Here is a 25,833-nt window from a genome sequence, read left to right as displayed (position 1 = left end):
CAGTCGTTACATCACTGGGATACACAAGCTGTAGGCTGTCAGAGGGAAGCTCTCACCCCCACAGTACATTTTTAAGGGCTATTTAAAGAAAAAAACGGACTGAGTTTTGGACTGTAGAAATGCAAAGGGGTTGTTTCCTCTTGAGGGGGAGAATTTCTGCTTCCAAAAGTCAACGCTGTGCTTACAAGCCAAGTTTTCCAGACAAGTATTGATCAGGACACAGCATTGTCCAGACACAGCGGGAACTATTTCCAAATGACTGGCTTGCCCTTCCTTGCTGAGGCCTGACAAACTCATTGCAGAGAATACTCCTAAATGCCCCCATCACTGCTCCAACTTCCACTCCCAGCTCTGCGCACTCCCTGCAGCCAGTCACTCACCCATAACCACTGGGTGTGCTCTGTGCGCCCTCTCCAGCCACCCCAGTTCTGCACGCCCCCTGCAGCCAGATTGACCCACAGCCACCAGACATGCTCTGTGCATTCTCTCCAGCCACCCCAGCTCCATGTGCCCCCTGCAGCCAGAGTCACCCACAGCCACCAGACACGCTCTGTGCACTCTCGCCAGCCACCCGCAGCGCTCCATCCAGCCAGAGCTGCCACTGCCTAGGTGACGTACTGCAAGTGCAGCCAGAGCGCCTGCCCCCTCCCACCCCATCCCCAGCAGCTGCCCGTTAGCAGTGCTGCAAGAGCACAGGGAGCCCCCTAGCTCTCCTATGGGCACAGAGCTGCCCCGTCCCAGCCCCTGCGCTGTGCCTGGCACGCCCAGCAGGAGCACTCGCGTGGGGTGAGGCCAGGTGGCGCTGCTTGCCGGCGGGGAGTCTGTGGCAGGGCTGGCATAGAGCCCAGGCATCCCTGCGCCCATCCTCACCTCCCCGTAGGGCCTGGGGCATGGCTGAGCGCCGCGCGGGACAGGACCAGCCTGCCCCATGCCAGCACCTCCCTCCCACTTACCTCCGCCCGGGTCCAGAGCACCAGGGTCCAGCTCTGCGGGCAGCTCAGCCAATCGAGGCCCTGGAAAAGGGCTGCGCTGCAGACCGTGCCGGCAGCGTATCCCGCAGCTCTGTGCAGCAACCACCAGCGTCTCCGAGAAGCCTCTAGCCACCCCCCGCACCAGGGAAGGGATTCTTGGCCAGGGCTCTTGGGGCCCTTGCGGGGCCTGGGGCAAATTGCCCCACTTGCCCCCCTCCTCTGGGCGGCCCTGGCTATTAGCTATTAGGAGGGTGCCCTTATTTGAATTGCTTGTGCAATTGCAGTCATTTTGCATGCAAATTAGACGCATAACTGGGTCTATGTTTTTTGTGTATAAAATTGCATCCCTACATTGTTTCAGAATCAGGCCCGCAATGTGTGGTTTAGAGTTAATACCTTCTGCAGAGTGCTGGGAGATGGATAATGGAGTCAACAGGCAGTATTCTAGCCCAGATAATCATGTCCAGGGACAGCGGGAACACTCCTACAAACCTTCCTTCACACACACAAACAGGCATTTCGTGTTACATAACTTTGACAAGCCATCACATATCAGTTTCCTCAGTCACTGTGTTCCATTGGAAATGTTGGAAGGCATGGGAAGGGGCATGAGAAGTGCGTGACGCCATTTGAAATATTGCCCTTCTGATCTCGGCCCGTGTTTTGCCTTCTGGATGATATTACTGATCATGCAGAACTGCAAAGGGAAAGACCGCTCTGTATTATCTGAGTTTATTGTGTAGACACCAATAGAATGCTTGGGCACTGGACATCTCGTCTACAGAAAGAAAGTCAATTCTACCTCCTAGGAGTAAGTCAGTGAATAATAGATTCTGTTTTAGCCACAGTCAGTCATTTGAGATGCTCATTTTCCTTCCTCCTGAGCCCCCTCAGTGGTGACAATGCTTCCGCCATGGACTGTACCGAGAGAGCTCCTCACCATGGAGCAGGGAGTGCAGTCTGTACCAGAAAGGGACCACCTCCATCAGGGGGTCCAGGAAACACCCCTCATCCAGTTCAAAAACCATGACCACCAGAAGCAAGACTGAGCCCATGGCTTTCCTTATTTTGTGACACCTCTGCTTTGCCTTCTCCTTGTGTCCTTTCCTTTCACCCCAGAGGGCTGAGGTTGGTGCTGGTGGCAAGCCTGGATTGTCTGCCAGCTCAGGATTTCCCATCCCTGGTGTATGGCCGTCACTAGGGGATGGCACAGTCCAGTGGGGATGGGAGGTGGTTATTTGAGCTGGGATGCACAGAGCTGGTCTGGAAAGTAACAAATTTTCCCATTACTTCTCCCTTACTGGTGTGAGGGCTAAGCAGGTGAATAGCCAGGGTCAGTATATCCCTCAGAGGCCAATGGAAAGTCCCCAAGGACCTTAGTAGACAAATCCAAATGCTGTGTTCTGTTTTCCCCTGCTGTGGCAGCAGAGTATGTAGTGTATGCATGTTGTGTGTGCAGGGTATGAGTTGTGTCAATGGTAAGTGACTGTTATGTGTTTTTTCCTCTCTTTCTTTTTGTGTTTGGTTAGTCCACTGATCCCTCTTGCTAATGGTTGTAAGCTCCTTTGTCTGGTTTCGTATCCATAAAGCACCCTGCAAACTGGCAAACAATGACAAGTAATAACAATTAATAACCTAATGATGACACCCCGGTAACGAGGGTATGTCCTCAGTGGATACTTACCAATTTCTTCTTGTAAAACAGTGTTTGAATCACACTGCCTCCTTCTCCAGATCTTTTCCTCCTACCCTTGCTTTGGCATTCCAATTGTCTTTCTCGAGATAGAATTTCTCAAGCTGGGGCTTCCTCATGGTAACGGCCACTCTTCCTTGGGAGGGTGGTCAGGGTAATTCTGCTGCCTCCCTCCTCTTGGGCGATATGCCTCTGCCTAATAGGTTAGTTGTAAAAGCCACCAAACACCTACTGTGAGGTCATCAAGATGTAGTTTTGCAGCGAGTAATCAGTAACTTCAAGACTTGCCCCTGAGTGTGACTCAGACACTTGGTCTGTGGATATGAAGAGCTGGAGTGGCATTAAAGTCTGTAGAGGGGATAGTTGTACTGGGAATAAATTTCATTCTGCAGTTTTGAATTAAGTTTGAGGCCATCCCTAAACCACTTCTGAGATACACAACCCCATTGCACTGTCCTCCGATCAAGAAGTATCTGCAGAGAAAACTCTGCTTATGGATTCAGTGATATTTCCCTTTCTCAGAATGTTGCTAGGTAGCAGCCTTTCCAGAGCTAAAGTGGCAAACTTAGAGTCAGCCGAGAATGCTGGCATAACTCCATTAACTTCAGGGGAGCAACGCTTGCAGAGAACTGGGTCTTGAGTGTCCAGAATTAGGCCAATTATGCACCAAGTCCCTAAAATCCAAGACCAAAAATTGCCTGAGCCTCAAAACTGACAGATTGGGTCTGGGTCCAAGGTAGAATTTTCCTGAGTTATGGCAACCTAAAAATAGTATTCAGAACAGAAAAGGTCTCTTAATTTTTGTCACTTTATAAGAAAATGCGAGAGAACAAGAGAGAAAAACTTAGCTAACTAGCCTCCCCTAGCTAAGATCCGATGTCCACCACCATAGTTTACCTGATTTAATGTAAAAATCAGAATTATTAACTTTGTATTAGGAATCTTGCTATGGCAACATGGGGAAAGAATGTTTTCTATATATGCTATCACCTGCACCACTACTCTCCTCCCAACCCTGCTCCATTTGGCTCTTCTGAGTTCTGCTGGAGTGGGTCCAGTAGACAAATGGAGTGTTTCTCTTCCTGGCATTCATAAGTACTGCTTGATTGGGGATTTCTTCTACAATCTGCAGGACAAAGATCCTTTCTATTGAAATTCAGGGACTTAAAAAAAAAAAGGAAATTCTCCAACAAAACTTGAAGGTGAAGTTAAAGTTGCAGCAACACATCAGTGTGGGTGCTTTGTATCCCTGCAGGGCACTAGAATTTTAGAGTTGTCTATACACAAACTGGAACCAAAATAATTAAATCAGTTTTCATTCATGCCAGCTTCAATTATTTTGGTATAAGCCTATACGTGGCCACACTTGTTTCAGATTAAGAGTGGCCACACACAGACTTCCATTGAAATAATCATAGGTGTGAATTAAAAGCAGTTTAATTACTTTGGTTCCAGTTTGTGTGTCGACAGCCCCAGAAATAGAAACTCAGGAAATCCAGGAGTAAGGTGGTATTTCTCAAACAATGCTCTAATATGCACTCATATAATGATACCCTTAACTCTGCCCCTGGAGAGAGGACAGGAAACTGGGATGCCAGATGCATTACTTTTCTTTGTTACAGAGACCTTTGCATTCCTGCCTTGGCTTTAATTGTATAGACAGAATTATACCATTTTGGGCCAAAACAGTGGTTATTTATTAGAAACTAATTGAACTTTTTGTGGACATATGCTGCCCCGCACTCCTGGTACTCACCCTTTCTCATCCACATATGCCGGAAGGATTTAAGCGAGGCTGCCATGGACCCTCCAGCCCAGACTGCCATGCTCCTCTTTGGGGCAGCCAGAATTTTAATCCGGTAGCCTTTGCCATATAACAAAGCATCCAGCTCTGAGCACATCCTCTCAGGGAAGCCAGGAAACATTGATGAGCCCCCTGATAACACAGTATTACCAATAATGTCTCCCTTGCACTCATCTGGCACCTTCTGGAGGCTTTGGAAAGCTAGAAGGTGGATGCCTGGAGAGTTTTGGTCTAGCAGTTTTGGTTGGAAGAGTGGCTCTGGGCAGCAGAACCGCTCCTTATCCAGAGTTATCCAGTGCCCATCAGGGGTCTTAAAACCCATTGGGAACTGGTGAGTTTTGTCTTGGAGGTCTCCTTCATAGTCCATGGACACGTAGCAGCACTGCTTCTTCATCTGGGTCACTGTCGTCTTCTGCAAGGTACATAGCAGCTGTGGGTCATTAGAGCTCTTCAGCAGTAGGGTATGCATGTGCTTGGAAAGGAAAAACCCAGCCACGTCCAGGCGATAGGTGGCCTCCCTCCAGATCTGCCCAGCGCAGATGGAAGTGACATGGGACACCCCAGCCCCGGTCTCTACAGCCAGGCCAGTGACCCTGCCACAGGAGCAGAGGGAGAGGAGCCCCGTGTTAGCCACATACAAGGCTGGAACACCAAAGTCCTCAAAGAACATCTCGGCCGCCTTCTCCCTATTGGTTGTGGGGCAGGAGGGTGAGTCTGTCATGAGGAGCGGGCACTCCTCAGGGGACAGTCTCAGCTCACAGAAGAAAAGGTGGCTCCATAGATTTTCCATGGCTTCCCAGTCAGTGATGATGCCGTGCCTGAGCGGGTGGGTTTTGGATGCCCTGGCACCGCCTGTCCCACAGCCAGTGGCGGTGAGATGGCATGGGGTCTCCCGCATCACAGCTGGGCAGGTGGGAGGCATGGACGTGGTCTTCAACACAGACCTTGGCTTATCCTCTCCAGCAAAGCCGGCCCGAGTGAAGCAACTACCATTGTCGATGATAACCGCGACCTTTCCCATAGTGTTATCTGCACCACCAAACTGTCTGAGCTTTATCCACCTCTGACGTCGGGATGTAGGAGACACGCAGTCAGGGATTAGAGGGAAGAAGGGAACTGGAAAGCTTGCCTCATCCTGCAACAAAACAAATGGATTATCTATAATGTAGTTCTAATCGATTACCAGTTAAATACAAACACATTGTTAATGCAGGATTACAGCTGAGAAACACAATGATCAAGAGTCAGGACATGCCCACAAGCCGGGGAGTGCTCGGTAGCAGTGACTTGGATGTGCCATTGAGTTGCCTCCTTCTGGAGCTGGTCTGGTTGGACACTTCTGGCCGTCTCATTGTGCCTTCGCATGTAAACACAGTCATGCTTCTACTTCAGCTCAGCAGCACATTGCATCGAAACAGCCTCCCGTCACAATGAGACAATGCTCCTAGAGCCCAAAGGAATGATCTGGAAGAATAACAATCCAAACTGCTGCTCAGGTGCTCTTAGGCTGAGATTTTTTCAAAGCTGCCTAGGGGATGCAGATGCCCAACCACATTAACTTTAAATCTCGGCTGTAGTGCACTATCTATGGCCTGGGGCTGGTTTTCCTACCCCAGACTGGTCGTAGGGCATTTCTGTCTTAGCACTGCCACATGCAAATGGCAGCTCCCAGCGTGTGTGTCAGTGTGGCTTGTATCAGAGGGGTAGCCGTGTTAGTCTGGATCTGTAAAAGCAGCAAAGAATCCTGTGCACCTTATAGACTAACAGACGTTTTGGAGCATGAGCTTTCGTGGGTGAATACCCACTTCATCAGATGCATGTCAGATGCAGTGTGGCTTGATAACCGTCTAGCCTTGTGCGGGTACCAAGCAGAATGTGCACCATGCATGCAGCCATGAATACGCACAGTGAGCACGAGGCCAGAGATGCACTGATGCTTGGCTACCTAGGGCTAGAAAATCAGGTTATACCTTGTGCTGATTCTCCCTGAAAACTGCATTTCCCCCCTCATCAATTGATACCTGCATGCATATTGGGAAGGGTGATTTTTAATGGTGCTAAAAATGACATTCTGTGTCTGCTCGGTGTGACATTTTCTACTGTTCTTTCCAAATCAAAACTGTGCAAACCTGGCAAACTCGCGCATTCCTCCGTGGGGGCTGTGGATCCGTTAGAGGTATCAATGTTCAGGCCTTTATCACTTGTCTCAGCCTACCAAATGGTCACAGAGCCTTCCCACCTCTACCCCCCTTACACGCACCTCAGAAAGGACCAAATGGATTTTGTTCAAATTAAAAAATAAAGCCCCTCACCCCAGCTTTGGGCTATGGTGTGAAATTTCGCTCCCAAAGGAAATGTTTAAGGAAAATTGTGAGCAGCTGATAATTGAGGTTTGGAACGGAAGGATTTTCTCCACTTTATCGTGCAACCCTCTGAGAAATGGGCTGTCCATGGCACACACTGATACGAGGTCACTTGCTGCTGTTGGGAAACTCTCCTAAAAATGTTTGTCCCCCTACACTGGGTCATGTTAAATAGTGCAGAACTACCCAGGATATAGGCACGGCAAAGGGGGTTCTGGTGATGTAGGGAGTAGAGCTGGTTGGAAAAATTCCAACTACATGTTTTTCGTTGGATTTTGCAGATTGTTGAGATCAAAACATTTTGAGGAAACGGTTTGATTTTGATGAAATTCCTCCGGAAACCGGGCAGGATCCGTCAGAAACTTGCCTACTCTCTTGTCAGCTTACCCACCCAGCTCCTCAGCAGCCCACCAGGCAGGTGGCAGGGGGTGCAAAGCCTGGAAACTGTAGGCTCCCAGGGTCTGTGGCTCTGGGACAACCATGCAGACAGATTGCCTTGGTGTCAGGGATACAGGGTCCTGGGCAGCCCACCAGGTGGACTGCCCCACAGCTGAAGCTCCATTCCCCTTTGTGAAGCATTTTGAAGTTTTGGTTTTCATTCTCCATTGGAACAAAACAAGATTTCAAACTGATGAAATCCTCCATTGAAATAGAGTGACATTTCTCTGTCCAGCCCCTGCCGGATGACCTTGCCGGGCACCATTTGGGGTTACCTTATCTAACATGATCATATAGTTAAATCTGATGTTCTGCAGTCTCCTCCGTGCCATCCTCTTCTCACTTGTCTCTCCTGTTTTCTTTCTCCACCCTACACTGCCCCCAGATGAATGGGCTGATAGCAGCTGTCGCCTCATTGCTGAGAGCTCCCCATGACAGCTTGGCACTTGTCAAAGAAATGTTCATGCGTTGTTGAATTCCAACCCAAATGTGCTCAGCCCTGTTGACTGGGCCTAGGAACTTCCTGGAGTTCAGATTCCCTAGCTATAAAACCCTGCAGCTCAGTTTTGTCATAGGCTGAGGGTGGCCATTGAGTGCGTTCTAGGGCTCCAAAAGGGCCTTTATGTTGCATTTAGGGCACCCCTTTCTAAAAGAGCATCATTTCCTCTGGGGGAGATGTGTTGGAACTGCTTCCTGATTGCAGCCCCACACAGACCCAGATTCTGATACCCTCCCTGCTGGGGTGGAATCATGTAGGGTATGACGCCCTCACCTGATGATTTCCGTGTGTTCATCTCCTCTTCCCTCTGACCCCTGGATCCTCTTGGAGCTGGCCTAGGATAGACATTAGGGTTCCCGGGTGTGGCCCAGAACTGCTGGTGAGGAAGGAGGGGTTCCAGTGGCGGGACGCTGTCCTGGGAGTTCTGGAATCTTCCCCTCCCCCATGTGGTTTCTGTTCCTAGGAAGGGATTGTTAGCTCCCATGACCTCATAGGTGTGTGTGTGTGTGCGCGTGTGTGTGTGCTGGAACTGGTGATGCCAGTAGAATGCATTGTAATACCAAAGCCCTGACTCCTCATGGACATCAGCAGGGCCAGCTCTGGCTTTTTTGCCGCCCCAAGCAAAAAAAAAAGGGAGGGGGGCAGCGGCGGCCGGAGCGGCAAAGCAGGGTGGGGGAATAAATAAATAAACCTGTGGCACAGCCGGACTGGCAAAGCAGGGGGAAAAAATAAATAATAACACAGCACGGTCGGAGCGGCAGAGCAGCGGGGAAAAAAATAAAAAAACCCCAAAAACTGTGTGGTTGGAGCGGCCAAGTGGGGGGGGGGGGGGAAATGGCATAGCCAGCAAAGCAGGGAAAAAACCAAAACAAAAAAACCCTGCAAGGCGGCCAGAGCCAGGGTGCAGGGGGACTCCCTGTACTGCAGAGTGCGCGCCCGGTCTAATGGGGGGGAGGGGAAGGGAGCGGGGTGAGAGAGAGAAGGGGGACAGCCAGCACTTCAGCAGGGCGCTCACCCCGTGGCCCCGACCCCCGCACCGCCTGCCGAAAGGGCTCCGCTCCACTCTGGTTGGCTGGGAAGGAAGGACGCGGGCTCCCCTGCCGAGTTTCCTGCAGGGCGCTCCCCTCCTCCGCCCCCTACAGGGTGGCCGGATCGGGGAACCAAAAATAAAAACACCTGCTGTGCTGCCCTAGGTTTGGGTGGGAGCCGCCCTGTAGAATCTGCCTCCCCAAGTACAAGCTTGCTGGGCTGGTGCCTGGAGCCGGCCCTGGGCATCAGACTAATGCAGCCCTTCCCACAGGTCGGGATGACACTGCTGAGACCCTGGCAAGGTCCCAGCCCACTGTCCTTAATTCTGTCGTGTTGCTGTGTGCTCTTAAACAGCCTTTGTGTGTTCCATCCAAAGGGAGGGGTGAAGTAATTCCTACACTGACAGCTTGTAAAACTGTTGTAAGATCCTTTGGGATGAGAGAGGCTATTTACGTTATTTATTGACAGGAAGCATTTCATAGAATCATAGAAGATTAGGGTTGGAAGGGACCTCAGAAGGTCATCTAGTCCAACCCCCTGCTCAAAGCAGGCCCAATCCCCAGACAGATTTTTACCCCAGTTCCCTATATGATCCCCTCAAGGATTGAGCGCACTCACTGAAATGCTGCCACTTCTGTGGTGGAATGTAGGAGCTGTTTAAGAATGTATAGCAACTACGCAACAGTTGAGGACAGACAGGAAACTACAGGAATTGTAGGGAAGCAAGATTTGCCCAGCAAACCGTTTCACACCCCTATTCTTGCCTCCAGGGCTTGTTTCTTTTTTGCTATGTTCTAGATCTCTTGCTAAGCACCACACACAGCTCAATCCCAGTTGGATAAGACCATTAGCTGAACGGTATTGATGGTATCCATTTAGAATTCTATTCAGAGTCCATCACCTAGAGATAGGGAAATGGAGTGGGCAGATGGGGCCAAATCTGGTGTTCTTTTCTCTGTCTTTACCTGAGCTTTGTCTGCATATTAATTTGGAGACAAATCCTGCAAAGTGCTGCACACCCTCAGCGCCTGTTGACTTCCGTAGGAGGTGGTGCTTAGCACCACCACAGCAGAGCACAGTATCTGACAGAGCCATGCTTCGAGTAAGGAGTGCAGGACTCCGCCCATGGAGAGTTATCTGCACAGAGCAAACACTTCTGCAGGAACAAAACGTAAGCCAAAATAGAGAACGATCAGGTTAAAGAATATTTAGATGCTAGATGTATTTAAATTCAAATTTGGTGCTTAAACTGAAGTAATCTCAGAATCTTGAATAATTATCTTTGAGAACTCCTGGAGGAAGGCTGAGGTCCCAGAAGACTGCAGAGGAGAAAACATAGTACATATCTTTAAAAGGGGAACAAGGAGGACCCTGGGGAATTATAGGCCAGTCAGACACATTTTGATACCTGGGAAACATTGGAACAAATTATTAAACAATCGGTTTGTAAGCCCTTGAGGATATAATGAATAGTCAACATGGATTTGTCAAGAAAAAATCATGCCAAGCCAACTTAATTTACTTCTTTGGCAAGGTTACTGGCCTAGTGGATGGCTAGAGGAGAAGTAGTAGATGTGATATATCTTGATTTTAGTCAGGCTTTTGCCACAGTCCCACATGACACTCTCATAAGCAAACTAGAAAAAAATGTGGTATAGATGACATTACTATGAGGAGTTGAATGACTGCGCTCAAAGAGTAGTTATCAATGGTTTGCTGTCAAACTGGGATGGTGTATCTAGTGGGGTTCTGCATGGGTCAGTCTGGAGTCCGGTACTATTTAATATTTTCATTAATGACTTGGATAATGGAGTGGAGAGTATGCTCATAAAGTTTGTGGAGGACCCCAAGCTAGAAGGGGTTGCAAGCACTTGGAGGACAGAATTAGAATTCATGAGGAGCCTGAAAAATTAGAGAATTGAACTGAATTCAATAAGATGAAATTCACTAAAGAGAATTGCAAAGTGCTATAATTAGGAATAAAAAAAATCAAATGCATAACTACAAAATGGGAAATAACTGGCTAGGCAGTAGTACCGCTGACAAAGATCTGCGGGTTATAGTAGATCACAAATTGAATATGAGTCAACGATGTGATGCAGCTGCAAAAAGGCAAAAATCATTCTGGGGTGTATTAACGAGAGTGTTGTAGGCAAGTCACATGTAATTGCCCTGCTCTGCTTGGCACTGATGAGGCCTTAACTGGAGTTCTATGTCCAATTCTGAGCACTTCACTTCAGGAAAGATGTGGACAAATTGGAGAGAGTCCAGAGGAGAGCAACAAAAATGATGAAAGGTTTAGAAAACCTGACCAATAAGGAAAGTTTAAAAAACCTGGGTATGTTTAGTCTTGAGAAATGGAGACTGAGGGGGACCTGATAACAATCTTCAAATATGTTAAGGGCTGTTATAAAGACGACTGCGATCAATTGTTCTCCATGTTCACACAAAGTAGGACAAGAAGTGACGAGCTTAATCTGCAGCAAGGGAGAATTAGGTTAGATATTAGGAAAAACTTCCTAATTTTAAGGGCAGTTAAGCTCTGGAACAGGCTTCCAAGGGAGGTTGTGGAATCCCCATCACTGGAGGTTTTGAAGAGCAGGTGGGACAAACACCTGACAGAGAAGGTCTAGATTTACTTGGTCCTGCCTCAGCACAGGGGGCTGAACTTGATGACTTCTTGAGGCCCCTTCCAGCCCTACAGTTCTATTATTTTGTGATTCTACCAGCTTCTGGGATGTGGCTTTCTTATTCACCAAAAACCTGCTTTGTGGGTCTCTCCTTCCTGAAGTTAAAGATCGCTGATCCAGAGCCTGGGGAGAAAGAGGGTGGCAACATCCAAATTGCTTTTACTCTGCAAAAGCTCTTTCTGCTGGAGCTGTCTCCTGGTTCACGCAGTGTGACTGCTCTGCACAATTATATAACTCCACTCCAGAGCGTGACTAGCAGCACAGATTGACAAGGAGAGAGAGCAAAGGGTAGTTTGTTAGCAGACAGGAAAGCACTTTCCAGCATGAGTTGCTAATAAAAGCCAATGTTAAATGGTTCAGCAATACTTTTGTTGCTTTCTATCAGTCACAACAGAGGGACGTTATAGGAACACTAAGCCTCCCATCTTGTTATATACACTACTGTAACTCCTGATCTCTGACTGATTTCCAGTCCACTGTGTTGACCAGGTGCCAGCATTTTCTTAGCCCCAGTTTCTCTGGTTAACAATGATCTACAGCATCTCTTAGTGCAGAATGGACGTCCCTGTATGTCCGTATTCCGGAGGTTTGCTCGTGGAAGCAGTTGGCCCGGCACTTCCCACTCCACCAGGAAAGCCAGGAACCCACACTTTCTTAGTTCTCAGCTGATAGAGTGGAGGCTCCTGTCCCCTCTTTATACAATGGGAATTTCTTCCCAAGCATTTTGCCTATTCACTCACCATCCTTCTCATTGGTCAACTCACCCCTCAGAACCCCCAAAAGGCTGTTAAGGGAGCTGTCTCCAGGGCTAGCTAGGCAGCACTCACTTTGCAAAGCCAATTTCTTTCTCACCTCCCACCCCATCCCCCACCTCCTGCACTGTCTCCTGGAGGCCTTCTCTCCAGTCAAGAACTGCAGGTGGGGTCATTGGTGCCAGTCCCTTAGTGTAAAGTTCTAATATTTCTTGCCTTCCTCCCATGCCCCAGAACACATACTAAACACAGCCAGTCATTTGAGATGCTCGGCTTGGTTTATTTTCCCCCTTCCATGGGTTCCTTGGTTCCAGAGTGCGCTATATTGTTGCTGGAGACAGCAACGCTCCTTGGGCTGCTTACAGCCTGGGCCATCCACTCACAGTGCCTGGGTGTACAGTGTACCAGAACCTCACTCTGTTTTTGGAGCCCAGGGAATCCCCTTCCTTGGCCTTATCAGACTCCACCAAAAAAAACAGGGTCAGGATCCTCCTCATCTTCTGGATGTCCCCATCTCCGGCTCCCAATCGTGCTGATGAGGGGAACAGCTGTGGTGGCCGGGGAACCTCTCCCCTCTTGCTGGCTAGCTCCGATCTGCCAAAGATGTTAACTTTGCTACCAGGAGGGAGGGTGATCAGAGAGAGGGTCTTTGGGCTATGGGACAGCTTTCCAAGAGGAGGAATCAGCACCGCTTTGATCTGTAGAATAAATGAAACAAACAAAGCATTCTGTCACATTGGCGTGGGCTGCTCCCCTGGTGCTCGGGACCTCCCGTTTCAGCTCTCCAGCCTCAACCAGGTGCTCCTGGAGAGCAGACGTGGTCAGTTACGCTGCTAACGGTTCCACAGAGTGAAGCTACACTGGAGCTACTTCCTAGAAAGTGCCTTCATAGTGTCACTGGTCCCTTCACAGTCACCCCAGGGGCAGGGTGTTTGCTAGTTGGCTGACGGGAAATTCCAAGGCTTCTTATTAGGCAAAGTGGATGATGGTCCTTGGGGACTTTCCCTGGGTTATGGATGTGTTTTAGGGGACTGTTCCCCAGTCCCCCTGCCCAGAGTTTTGGTTTCCTGTTTCCCCGAGAGCGAGAGACAGTGGCTGGCCGAGAGGCTCGAATTCCGATCATTCAAGAAGGATTAATACAAATACATTGTCAATTAGGAACTCAAGATGGTTCTTGTCACCAGCATTCCTGGGCACTATACAATGCAGTGAACAGTATCAAAATGTACAACCCCGACCCAACCCACCAGCGTAATGCACCCTTCCCCCCAAAAGAAAGTCATCTCAGGGCCAGCAAAAACCTAGAGAAGGGCCTTAGCCCAGGGCCAGTTATTATAATTTTGAAACTTGGTTATAACACAAGTCCACACAGCAGTCAGCCTCTTCCTGGTCACTCTACAGGAGAGATGGAACGCTGTGATAGTGGTAGGAGAGTGGAGCCTGGCGTGTGTCTGTCTGTGGCAGTTATGGGGGCAGCGACTGTGCATGTTGTGTGGGACGAGGGGTGTGACCAGATGGGGTGTGAAGCTGTCGGAGAGCATTAGTGTGGATGACCTTTGTAGCTCGGGCTAGTCACTAGCTGGCACTTACAGTGGACTTGTTCTTTTTCAGATAGATAACCAGTTGCCCTTTCTCCTTTTCCTTCTCCAGATCTGGGCACTTCTCCTTCTTTTCTTGCTTTGCTTTTTTCGCCTTCTTTCTGGAGTTGTAATTGCCCATCTTGTGATTCCTTCCGAGCCAGCTGGTACTGCCCCTACTGAGCCAGTTGTGTCAGAAGTCAAGGAGCTTCTGTGATGTCAACCGTGAGCATAGATGTGACTTTACAATGGATGAGGTGTCTCTGAGGCTGCCTGGCCCACTGGGTCCCATTGTCCTGCTGTCTATCCCCTGGATGCCCTTCCTTGGCATTGAGAGAAAGAGGCCAGGCTCTGTGTGTGTCTGTGTGTGAACTCCTCAAGGCATGGAGCGCTGGGAGCAGATTGCACTGGGTGGATCCAAATGATGCTGAGGAGACCCTCAAATCAGTTTGTGCCACATGCAGCTCGTTCCTTCCCTCATCCCTGCCTGATAATGAGCTGACCCAGTACAAGTCATTCATATTGTATCGTTTTGCTGAGTGGTCTCATTAAAGACAGTTCAGACTAAAGTATTGTTTAGAGGGCATAAGTGATGTGGATCTGGCCCTTTATTTTAGAGATAGGATCACCTATGTGTAATGAAGCAGAACACAACGTGCCACACTGCCCAGCGCTTTGGGATAGAAAGTAGAGACAAGTCCTGGATCCAGTGAAGCACATGGTTGAATTTTAGGAAGGCAAAGTGACCAGGATGCTGGTTTAACATCCCTGCTCTTGCAAAAATTGACACGGGATCTTTTGTAACTACCAGTGATCGGGAAACCCTTTAGCATCCCTAGCAGCCCCCTAGTGCCACATTCAGAACGGATTCAAAAGGCGGAACACTCCTAGTGAACTACCAGCATCACTACTTGCAGTACTCAATGTCCCTTGCAGGTCTCCCATCCAAGTATAGGCCAAGTCCCAGTGCTACTTAGCTGATAGGATCACAGCACCAGCTGCTCTGGCTGCAGGCAAATGGTAACCTGTCACTTCCTACTTGAGCCCCGATCTTTGGTTTTGATCTTTCAGCTGAGAAAACATGTGATGATGCAAAAAGGCTTATAGCTTCAGGTGGGAAATGCTGCGTTCATGCAAAAGCCCCACCAGTCTGATGTTATGTAGCTATCTCCCTCAGTTGTGGCCACGTGCCAGGTAGTTAGTTAGACCTCTGATTGACAGCAGCTCAGTCCACACACCTTGAGAGTGCAAAACTGCCCCCAGGACACCGGATACTCCCAAATGGTGAATGCAGAAGGGCAGGCCAGCATGTAAACTTCTAGTTCTGAATAATATTTTCTGTGGCATTCCCAGAGTCATCATCTGCTTTTTAAGGGAAACAAAGGCAGCTAAAAAACTCGAGAAAGAAAAAGTACCTGAGAAGGAGAGAAATCGAGGCACTGTTCTTTTAAATGGATCTAAGGATGAAAAAGAACCTTGGAGTAACCTGGACTAGTTTTAGCTATGCAACCAGAAGACAGAGAAGACTTGCTATGACACACGTAATCCATCTCCTTGGTTGACTCAGGATTGTTGCCTCCAGTATATTTAAGAGCACATAGTCCACAGTTGCAAATGCCCCTGTGAGGGTGATTCGCCACTTGGTTGGGAGGCTGAGAGATGTTACCATTAGGAACTCTTCCCTGATATTTAGCCTAAACGTTCCTTGTCTTAAATGCTTCCCTTTACTTCTAGTTCTGTCCCCTTGCACTGCCTCCAGAAATTCTCTTGCCTCCTCAGGAACCATTGATAGACTGTCCAGGTATTTGTAGGTTGTTCTTCTGTCTGCACTCAGCAGTCAGATGCAATGGATTAGGTTCTGGACAGGGCAGTGATTCTCTCCTCTGCCACTCACATTATGGGTCTGAGCAAATCTCCTAACATCTCTAATCTCTTTGATGCAAAGTCATCTGTGTCAAGGCATGTTGCAAGGGTTAATTACTGATTGCAAAGCACTGAATACAGGCTAAGTAGTGATGCATGCCTTAGGCGTTCCTCTTGTGACAGTTCTTCCAGACAAAACATTTTAGCTGCTGTCCTCTGATCTCCCTTCAGTTTGTCCCTCTTTTAGGTCAACCTCCAGGTTCTACACCCATCATCACCAAACTTGCATAAGCATTTCCTTGCAAAGGGAAGGTGTCCACACTGACTGGGGTCAGGAGCTGAGCTTGCAAGCACCACAGGTCCTGTGTCCTCTGGCTTCCCAGCCCTCTCTGTGTTGCTGCACAGTCATTAACTAGGAAAGGAGATCATCAAATTGCCAATGCCACTTTGGAGATGCAGAGCCACTGGCAGCAGCCTGACTCTGCTGCATTGGCACCTCTGGAGGACAGTGTTACAGGGCTCAGAACAAAGCATGTTTATTACATCTCAGGCACATGGCATTTTGAAAGGAGGAAAATGTGGAAGAAATAGATTATTAGCATATTTATAAGGAGAAATCGAACAGGCAGGAAGCTGCTGTAGCTGGTGTTAATGTAGGATTCTACTCATTCATAGAATCATAGAAGATTAGGGTTGGAAGAGACCTCAGGAGGTCATCTAGTCCAACCCCTTGCTCAAAGCAGGACCAATCCCAACTAAATCATCCCAGCCTGGGCTTTGTCAATCCAGGCCTTAAAAACCTCTCAGGATGGAGATTCCACCACTTCCCTAGGTAACCCATTCCAGTGCTTCACAACCCTCCTAGTGAAATAGTTTTTCCTAATATCCAACCTAAACCTCCCCCACTGCAACTTGAGACCATTGCTCCTTGTTCTGTCATCTGCCACCACTGAGAACAGCCGAGCTCGATCCTCTTTGGAAACTCCCTTCAGGTAGCTGAAGGCTGCTATCAACCCCACCCCACACACACACCTCCTCTCTTCTGCAGACTAAATAAGCCCAGTTCCCTCAGCCTCTCCTCTCAAGTCATGTGCCCCAGCCCCCTAATAATTTTTGTTGCCCTCCACTGGACTCTCTCCAATTTGTCCACATCCTTTCTGTAGTGGGGGACCCCAAACTGGACACAATACTCCAGATGTGGCCTCACCAGTGAAGAACAGAGGGGAATAATCGCTTCCCTTGATCTGCTGGCAATGCTCCTATTAATGCAGCCCAATATGCCATTAGCCTTCTTGGCAACGAGGACACACTGTTGACTCATATACAGCTTCTCATCCACTGTAATCCCCAGGTCCTTTTCTGCAGAACTGCCAGTTAGCCAGTCAGTCCCCATCCTGTATCAGTGCATGGGATTCTTCCATCCCAAGTGCAGGACTCTGCACTTGTTCTTGTTGAATTGGCAGTGTCTTGGTCCGTAATTAGCAGTCACTGATGAATGTCTGCTTCTGGAAATGCTGGTGGCAATAGCCTTGTTCTGCCCAGCAGCCAGACTGACTCTCAAGGCTCATGACACGTATGCACATTCAGCAACAACCTGCAGAATTTCATTGTGCGGGTATTTATCCCTGGGGTTCCCAGCCTTTGGCACATGCATCACTACCAGTACTTCAGACTCTTTTGGAAGCACTTCAGGCTTCTGTGCCCAGATCCACAGCAAAGGTGTTTAGGCTCCTAACTTCCATTGATTTCAGTGTAAACCTGGAGCCTATATACCTTTCTGGGTCTGGGCCCTAATCTCTGCCTTAATGCTTTTGTTGGATATCGGTGCCTGCCACTACCACATCCCGTTCAGTTCATGATCTGTCCAGAATGGTGTTTGCACTGCTCCTTACTCCAAGTTCATCTGCAAGTGCCCAAGTTCCATTGCACCAGTGAATGGGCGGTGGCAGGCAATGAGTGGTGCAGCCAGTCTTAGTATGGAAAGGACCTGGGAAAGTTGCCTGACATGTCTGGGAACTGTTGATTTTTTTTCTATAATAGTTTGAAGGAAATTCAGCTCATAACTGCCTGAATATGGAGAAGTTCTGCTGAGCAGGAGAGGGCTGATCCAACAGAAGATGGCCTCCACAGCTTTTGGACCATGGAGCTGTGTTGATTATCTCCTTTTGCTCTGCAGCATGCAAGGGCTAATTCTGATTCTCTTCTTTAAGCCTTAGGGGCTTTGCCTCCCCATCTGTAGAACAGATTCGCAGAGTCTTCAGCATGATGTCACAGTGACTGCCCAGGGTATCCCCCAGATAATTCTGACGTGGACTCTGCGTTCTTCCCCAGCTGCAGTAGGTGATGAAGTCAGCTGGTGAATGTGAGTTGGCCATGGCCTGCAGAATGAGAGTGATCTCTTCCTGGCTGACAATCTGGAGGTGTATGTGCCACCTGTCTAGGACCTTAGGAATTGTCAAGACCAGACCAGACCCATGGTCCCATGTAGACTGATGTCCTGTCTCTAACAATGGTTAGTGCCTGATGCTAAAGAGGAAGAGATAAAATGCCTGAGGGCATTTACTATTTCAATTCTGTGCTGTGAAGAGAATATCTTCCTCATCCCAACTCTCAATTTGCCCTTCTAGTGAAAACTTGAGCTATAAGGCTGAGATACCCCACAGCTTTCCTCCTCTGGCCTGTGGAACAGATGGCTGTCAGCGAGGAAAGAACAGTAAAAGGAGAGTGCCAGGCATGGATGTAAAAGATCACGGAGGTCTTGAAACCTGTGAGATATGGGAAAGGGAATGTGTGGAGAGCTTCCCTTTAGTGCTCCCGGGTTGTTAACAAGGGCTGCAGGTAGCCAGTGGAATTGCTTCCCTGCACCAGAAGCCTCAAAAATCTTCCTCTTGTGAAATCTCCAGCTTGATCTCTCAGCTAAGCATCACCTGAGTTTCAGGGGCTGGATTCTGCCCTTGGTTGCATCAATTTATTCCCAGTGTAATAGCACCAACAAACCTGACCACCACAGAAGTGGTGGGACAGCGTGGAAAATGGCTGTGTGGCTACCTAGCCCGCTCTTCAGAGTCCCCTCACTCCCTGCCCTGATTCCCTCAATGACCTCTGACCTTTACTTTAGCCCTACCCCTGCATGCTGCCTTCTAAACAAATGTGGAAGATGAATTCATGCTTGTGGTCTCCAAAGAGCTGAGTCGTCTCCTCTTCGTATGCTGTGAAATTCATCCCAATGCATCCCTTTAGTTCAGAAAGGGGGCCCTAACCCGCTCCCGTGGCAGCCATCAGCACTCTGCCATCGTGCCCACCTGGTGCAGGGGCAGCAGGGAAGAAGATGCCAACAGGATTGATAAAGTGATGAATGAATGGGATGAACAGGAGCAGCCCCAGGCCCACAGCTGCTCCATGCCAGCTCCAGACTCTCAAGGAGGCACTGATTTGCATGCGCCCCCATGCACTTCAGGGTGTGGCTGGGACACACAACAGTCCTCACCCAGAGTTCCTTGTGAGGGAAATGGACCCAGCGCCATCACAAGAACACACTAGGGCAGGCCGTCCCCTGCTATGTGCTCACCTTCTACACGCTGTGTATGCTGCCGCCATGCTGCTGTATGCGGATGGATGGCCCTTCCTCCCATCTCTTCCCCCTCTTGTGCCCCTGCAGCAGGGTCAGGCATGACTGAGGCATAGATTAGAGCGGGTGTGTTGATCTGAGGTGGAGCTGGTGGGCTGGGCTGGGCTGTTTCTTTGGAAGCAGCTAATCTGTGAATGCTGCAGGTGTCCGGTGGCCATAGGGCTGGGCACTGCAGGGAGAACCTCGGAGGGCTCCAGGGCTGGAGTGACCAGTCACTGACCTGCAGACTGACAGCAGGGCCTGCAGGGCCTCAAGGGGTTAGTTTGTGTTGCCCATGGCTGGTGGAGTAGGGAGCTAACCTGTGGCAGGCAGAAACAAGGCTTCCTTACACTAAGGGCAGGTGGTAGCAAGATGACTCACAACATGGGGCACCCGCAGGAAGCGTCACAGGAATGTCACCTGAATGGAAGCTAAATCCCAGTACCAGCTCTTCCCCTTTGTACTGCCATGTGATTTTCCTGAGGGAGCATTTTCTAAATTCCACTGGTTATCTCCATTCTTCCCAGTGCTCCAATCATATTGTCCTTCACTGTCTGCACCCAATTCTCTGGGTTCTTTCATGGGAAACTGTTATGTTTATTTCACCTTTCTGTGGTGAAGTAAGCTCTTTTGTCATATCAGTGTCCTGCAGGAGGTGATGGCCTTAGCTCAGTGTCTGTAGGAGAAGTGGTGTCTAGCAGCTAGAGCGGATGACTGGGCATCAGGATCCCTGGGATTTCTTCCCAGCCTTGCCACTGATTTGCTGTGTGACTTTTAGCAAGTCACTTTCAGTATCTCAGATCCTCCCTCTGCTTATAATAGTATGTTTATTTGCAGCATATAGTTCAGCTGCTGGATGTCTCTGTGTGCTGTATAGTATTCCAGACAGGATGGTAAACAAGAGAAAGAAAGCTGGAACTCAAGCTGGGTGAAAGCCTGTTGGTCTGTGACTCTAGTTGTAGAAGTTTTGGTTAATAATCATCTCCTGTTTAAGATGGACTGTGATACTATGACACTGTTAAGTGGGCATAGTAAATATTTGCCCAGGAGATGGGCTGGTGTGAGGCATAATACTTTGAGATGCCTGGGAAAAGAGCTAGAGAAGCATATAATATTATTAAAGTGCCCATGCCTTTCTCGTCAGCTTTATTCTCCACAACAAGGAGCGTTAGCTGCATGCCCCATATATTTTGTGGCTCACATCTGCTTACAATCTGAATAACAACAGTCTATCAAAGGAATATGATCACTCCTGCTCTACAATGCTTGGTCTTTGGCCTCAGTTCAGCAAAGCACTTAAGAATATGTGCAATTTCCATTGGACTTGACATGATTTAAGCAAATACCTAAAGTTAAGCGTGTGCCAGGGTGTTTTGCTGAATAGGGCTGGATCACTGAATCAGGACACCGATCAGGAGAATTTCTGTTGTGTTATAGTTACAGGATATTTATCAGTTTCTGATTTTCACTGTAAATGCTGGGGTATATTTTGTTTCCAGTTTTAGTAGTAAAAATTATTTTATCTCTGTTTAAAAAATATCCCTTGAATTCTCCCCTACATTAGCCATCAGGATGCCCAGAACATAAGAACATAAGGAATGGCTTATGGATATAGGACATCTCTCACCTCCTTCCACAGGCAGATGACCAGATAACATGGTAACAGTGGGATATTTTTATATGGATTTTATAGAAAAAGCCTATTCTCAAACTTTTGCTTGTGTCACTTTGAACTGCAACTGGAAACTTTAGCTCTTATGAGGCAAAGCCTTGTCCTGGGTCTGAGATCTCTCACCAAGTCACCAACGGGACTGATGAATGTCTGAATTTGGTTCACAGAGTCCAGGCTGAGTTAGTTCAAGCCAGAAGCGCTATGTATCCTTGAAGGCAGAGACTCCTCCGGTCTCCCGGCTGCTGGCTGAGCTCAATGGTTCTCATATTGTGCGTTGTCCAGCACATAGAGGGCCATATTCTTGCCTGCTGCCATTCCTTGGAAGTCCGTGGAGTTAAACCAAAGATAAATTTGACCTACTCGTTAGTTGCATTTGTGTATTGAGTTTAATCTGAGAGGAAAGAAACTGCGAGTCCAGTCCTTGCCAATGCAATGACAATTTCAAATGATTCTCTTTGCGGGAGGTGGGTGTGGATTTGGCGATGGGGAGAGGTGCTGGATGGGCTGCCCTGGGGACTCTGGTCCAGTGTTTCTCAACCTTTCCAGACTTCTGTGCGCCTTTCAAGACTCAATTGTCTTGGGTACCCACAAGTTTCACCTCACTTTAAAACTTACAAAATCAGACATAAAAGTGTCCTAGCACACTAGTACTGAACGATGGCTCCAATAATCAATTGGAATATAAATATTGAGTTTCCATTTCAATGTATAGTGTACAGAGCAGTATAAACAAATCAGTGTTTATGAATTTGAGTTTGCACTGACTTTGCTAGAACTTTTTATGTAGCCTGCTATAAAACTAGACAAATATCGAGATGAGTTGATGTACCCCCGAAAGACCTTTGTGTATCCCCAGTTGAGAACTGTCCTTTTGTTGGTCCCACAACAAGCACGCCAGGATAGCAACAGGGCATGCTCTGCCGTGTGCCCCACCTGCCTCTGGACTTGAGGAAGGTGTTTGGGCTTTCTGGCCCATTCAGTCCGATTTCTTGGCCTCCGTGAAGCTGCCAGTGGGGAGGCTCGTCGATGCTCGCTGTGCTGTGCTGTTTGTCCCAGGGATCCCTTCTGCAGCTAGTAACTGAGTTTTGCACTGCACTAGAGAGCCGCTGATTGTTGCCTAATGGTTCCCTTTTCCACAGCAGTGCATTCAATATCCAGTGCTGTTGAGAGCCTGGGAATGAGAACTCCTGAAGAGTTTGACCTGTGAAAATGCCATTAGCTTCCTTGCAATTTGGAGCTGACTATGCCTGACGAGAGGAGGCCAGCTGTGGTTTCCCTTTAATCTGATTTCTGTTTTAAATTGCCCACTTCCACCCCACGGCCCGTGATCATCTCTAGCATTTAATACACCACAGCTCAATGGGGAGGTGAAGCACTACCAGCTGCCTTGCCTGTATCCAGCTCTGCTGGGCACAAGAAGCTGTGCAAGCAAGTAGTTAGGGCAAAGGACTGGGAGCTGAGATTCCTAGGTTCTTGTTCCAGGCTCTGCCACTGACTTTCTCAGTGACCTTGGACAAGGCATTTATAGATTTTGATGTTCCCAGCACTTATCTCAAGGCTCTAAGGTCTTTACAGGAAAGCAAAACCAACCCAGTATTAAAGTCTGCAACATTTCTATATGTTTATTCACCTGCTCCAAGCATGAACTCACTCTGCTCGTGCCTCAGTTTCCCACCTGATAAGTGAGAATGCATTAACCTCTCTGCCTGGGGGCTTGGGAGGGGCTCTGAATAGTTGTCCAGTGCCTGGAGCTCTTTGGACAGCAGCGCCATTATTGTGCCAAGTCCCAATGAGGTGCTGGGTGGGAGAGAGACGGGCCTGGGACATTGCAGGAGAGGTGGCTTCAGCCCAGGCAAGAGCTCTCTTGGAGCACTCATGATCCGGCGGCAGGTGTGAGGTTCCCTCTCTCTCCTTCCCCACAGGAGTATGAGAGTTCCTCCAAGATGGAGCAGTTTGTGACCCGCTTCCTGCTACGGGAGACAAGGACCCAGCTGCAGACCCTGCAGGCCTCGCTGGAGTGCGCCTCAGACACAATTGAAGAGCAGGCCGGGTGGGAGAGGTAATGCCGGGGCGGCTGGCGTCGGGTAGCCTATAGCGGCACCGATGGGAGGTTGGGAGCGTGGCCCATGGTGAGCTTTGTATTTGGGACCCACGCTTTTGTGCTTGGTTCCCAACGTGGCTTGGGCGAATGGCTTCCCGAGAGACCCCCTCTTGCAGCAGAGTGTTAATGCTACAAAACACAACTCCCAGTGCCTGCGTATTAACACAACTGACCTGCAGAGTTAGGGGAACTCTCATTCCCACGTGATGCTGCATGTTCTGCTCCTCATTGGCTTCGTTCCTGAGCCCATGACCCACTTTGCCCCCTTAGTTACCAGCAAACAGGCCCATTACTAGAGCGCTGAGGAAACACCGCTCCAGCGAGGGCCAGAGGCTGGAGGCACTTGGACACACTCTTACTGTGCTCTCTGGATAGAACACCTGTTCTTCTGACATGCTCCTTTGGGTCTTCCTCTGAGGCTGTGTCTACACTGCATGTCACTGGCGGCGTAGTGTATGTGTAGCTACACACTGCAGTGAAGGGCAGGCTGAGTCCACACTGCACTGCATGGCTGCATGTGGCCGGGAAAGGCTCTGGCCAGGGGAGGCAGTGGGGAAAGGTTCCAGCAGCAGGGAGCTGCTTTCCCCATTGCCTTCTCCCTGCTGTCGGAGCCTTTCCCCACTGCCAGAGCCTTTCCTCACTGCTGGAGCCTTTTCCCTCACCAAGGAGCTGCCAGAGCCTTTCCCCACTGCCAGAGTCTTTGCACAGCACAGGGAGCTGCCAGAGCCTTTCCCCCCTGCCAGAGCCTTTTCCCACCCCAAGGAGCTGCCAGAGCCTTTCCTCACTGCTGGAGCCTTTGCACAGCACAGGGAGCTGCCAGAGCCTTTCTCCCCTGCCAGAGCCTTTTCCCACCCCAAGGAGCTGCCAGAGCCTTTCCCCATTGCTGGAGCCTTTGCACAGCACAGGGAGCTGCCAGAGCCTTTCCCCCCTGCCAGAGCCTTTTCCCACCCCAAGGAGCTGCCAGAGCCTTTCCCCACTGCTGGAGCCTTTGCACAGCACAGGGAGCTGCCAGAGCCTTTCCCCACTTCCGGAGCCTTTCACTGTGTCTGGGAAGGGCTCTGACAAGGGGAAGCAGCAGGATGCTATGTTGCTAACATGGCAGTGTCATGGGAGAGGCACTGCTTGGGCATGCAGAAAGCCATGTAAAGTACATAGCCAAAGGCCCTGGCATGTCTGTGCTCTACTCACCTAAGCAGCGTCTCGCCATCTGCACTGCTATTTATTCCTGCATTAAAGGGGCAGGCAGTGTCTGCCCTCTGCATGCCGCTGTAAGGAGTGTGCAGTGTCGCTGTACCCTGAGAATTGTGCAGATCACTGAAAAAACAACCCAGGCACTCCCTGCCCCAACTGCTTCAGTTCGACTGGTCCCCAGCACAGGCGCTGCGCTGCCCAGCCTGCCCGCTCTGGGCCAGCCAGTCCCTGGTAGGGGTGCTGCTCAGTCCACCTGCTCCAGTCCAGCCACTGGCTGACTTGAATAGGAGTTTGTTTGAAGAAGCACCTAGTAAGATGTGAGTGGGGCTTGAGCGCTCAGTCAGCACTGCTCTGGTTCAGGTCTGAGACGGGCTTGGGTAACTGAACTGTTTTTCCGTTGCCATTTGAGCATTCATGTGCAGACCCAGAAATGGGTGCAACTGTGCCAATCTGCCATGTCTGAGCATTTGGGCAGCACATATGCCTGCGTTAGAACGTGAGCTCTTTCTGCTCAGCCAGGAGGTCTTGATTTCTTCCGTCTGGTATAATCTAACATTCAGGATTCGGCCTCCAATAGATCTTATTAATGAAAACATGATTGTCTCACTGGTTTCCCTGCCTCTGTGTGGTGCCTGCTCACCCCATTCCTGCGGTGAAGCCGGGGGTGGCAGACACAGGAAATGATGTAGCCAGCGGGCTGCGCTGAGTACATCCTTTTTGTTTTTAGGATAGACTTGAAGAAATCTGAAGTCTTCATTGGCCCGAGATCTGGCAGGAGATGTGGGCGCAGAGCTCAGAAGACCGTCTGCATGTCTCCAACGGATCCCTACTCCGGGATGCTTAGTACAGGTATTGGCAGGGCCAAGTGGATGAGAGAGAAGCCGTTGCCACTGTGCCACCTGTCTCTTGGGACCTTGCTGCCTTTGGAGGGTAGCGGTGTGGGTTGCAATGAAACATGGCAGGGTGTGAACACCAGCTCTGAGTCTGCTTTCCTGACGGGATGTGAGTTATAATGCCCGAGTTCAAGGAAGCCTCGTATGTCTTTCTGTGATTTGGCATAGCTTGATGGATGGGGAAATATCTGGAGAAAGTCAGATCAGGCTATTGTTCTGTATGCAGTCCCGCTGCCAGGAAGGACGCCAGTGCTGATGTTCCGGGGACCATCCTATCTGTACTTAGTTGGAGCTTCTCAGTCTCCTTTCGAGTAAGGATCAGAGTTTGGGTGTGGTTTAGATCCAAATGTTCAGAAGTTTATCCATATGATTCTAAGCCTGCCTGCCCCACCCAATCCATACCACCCCACAGCCTTCCTGCTCCCCTCCCGTCCCCACCCATCCAGCAGTCCCTGGAGATAGTTCAGATCAGCACCTGCACCTCTGGATGCTTAGCTGAACCCCAGCTGCTACTTTGGCATTAACATCAGTGGGACCAGGATCGGCTCATTGCAGTCGCATAAATCACAAGAAATCCAGAGGGCTCCCATCCCGCTGGCAGTGAAATCCAGACATTGCAGACATTGCCTGCAGTCTCAAGAAAGGGTGTATTATTTAGACAGAAAGAGAGTAAAATACTGTCTGCCTTCC

At 49.4% G+C, this 25,833-nt stretch overlaps 2 protein-coding genes across 3 annotated transcripts in view; one reads left to right on the top strand and one right to left on the bottom strand.

Moving 5' to 3' along the window:
- Nucleotides 1-25,833, top strand: part of NECAB3 (N-terminal EF-hand calcium binding protein 3) — a 125,175-nt gene that overhangs the window by 89,848 nt on the left and 9,494 nt on the right. For both annotated transcript variants that reach the window (XM_050917443.1, XM_050917441.1), the window contains exons 6-7: nucleotides 22,881-23,017; nucleotides 24,978-25,099. In XM_050917443.1, the coding sequence (XP_050773400.1) occupies nucleotides 22,881-23,017; nucleotides 24,978-25,099 (259 nt within the window). The remainder of the gene's footprint in view (nucleotides 1-22,880; nucleotides 23,018-24,977; nucleotides 25,100-25,833) is intronic.
- Nucleotides 4,371-5,489, bottom strand: ACTL10 (actin like 10). The gene has a single exon (XM_050917433.1). It carries the CDS (start codon nucleotides 5,487-5,489, stop codon nucleotides 4,371-4,373), a length of 1,119 nt encoding a protein of 372 aa, XP_050773390.1.

This window comes from Gopherus flavomarginatus, chromosome 11 (genome assembly GCF_025201925.1).
Source record: "Gopherus flavomarginatus isolate rGopFla2 chromosome 11, rGopFla2.mat.asm, whole genome shotgun sequence".
NCBI lineage: Eukaryota > Metazoa > Chordata > Testudines > Testudinidae > Gopherus > Gopherus flavomarginatus.
The sequence above is the reverse complement of the archived record's forward strand: the minus strand, read 5'-3'. Positions and strand labels throughout refer to the sequence as shown.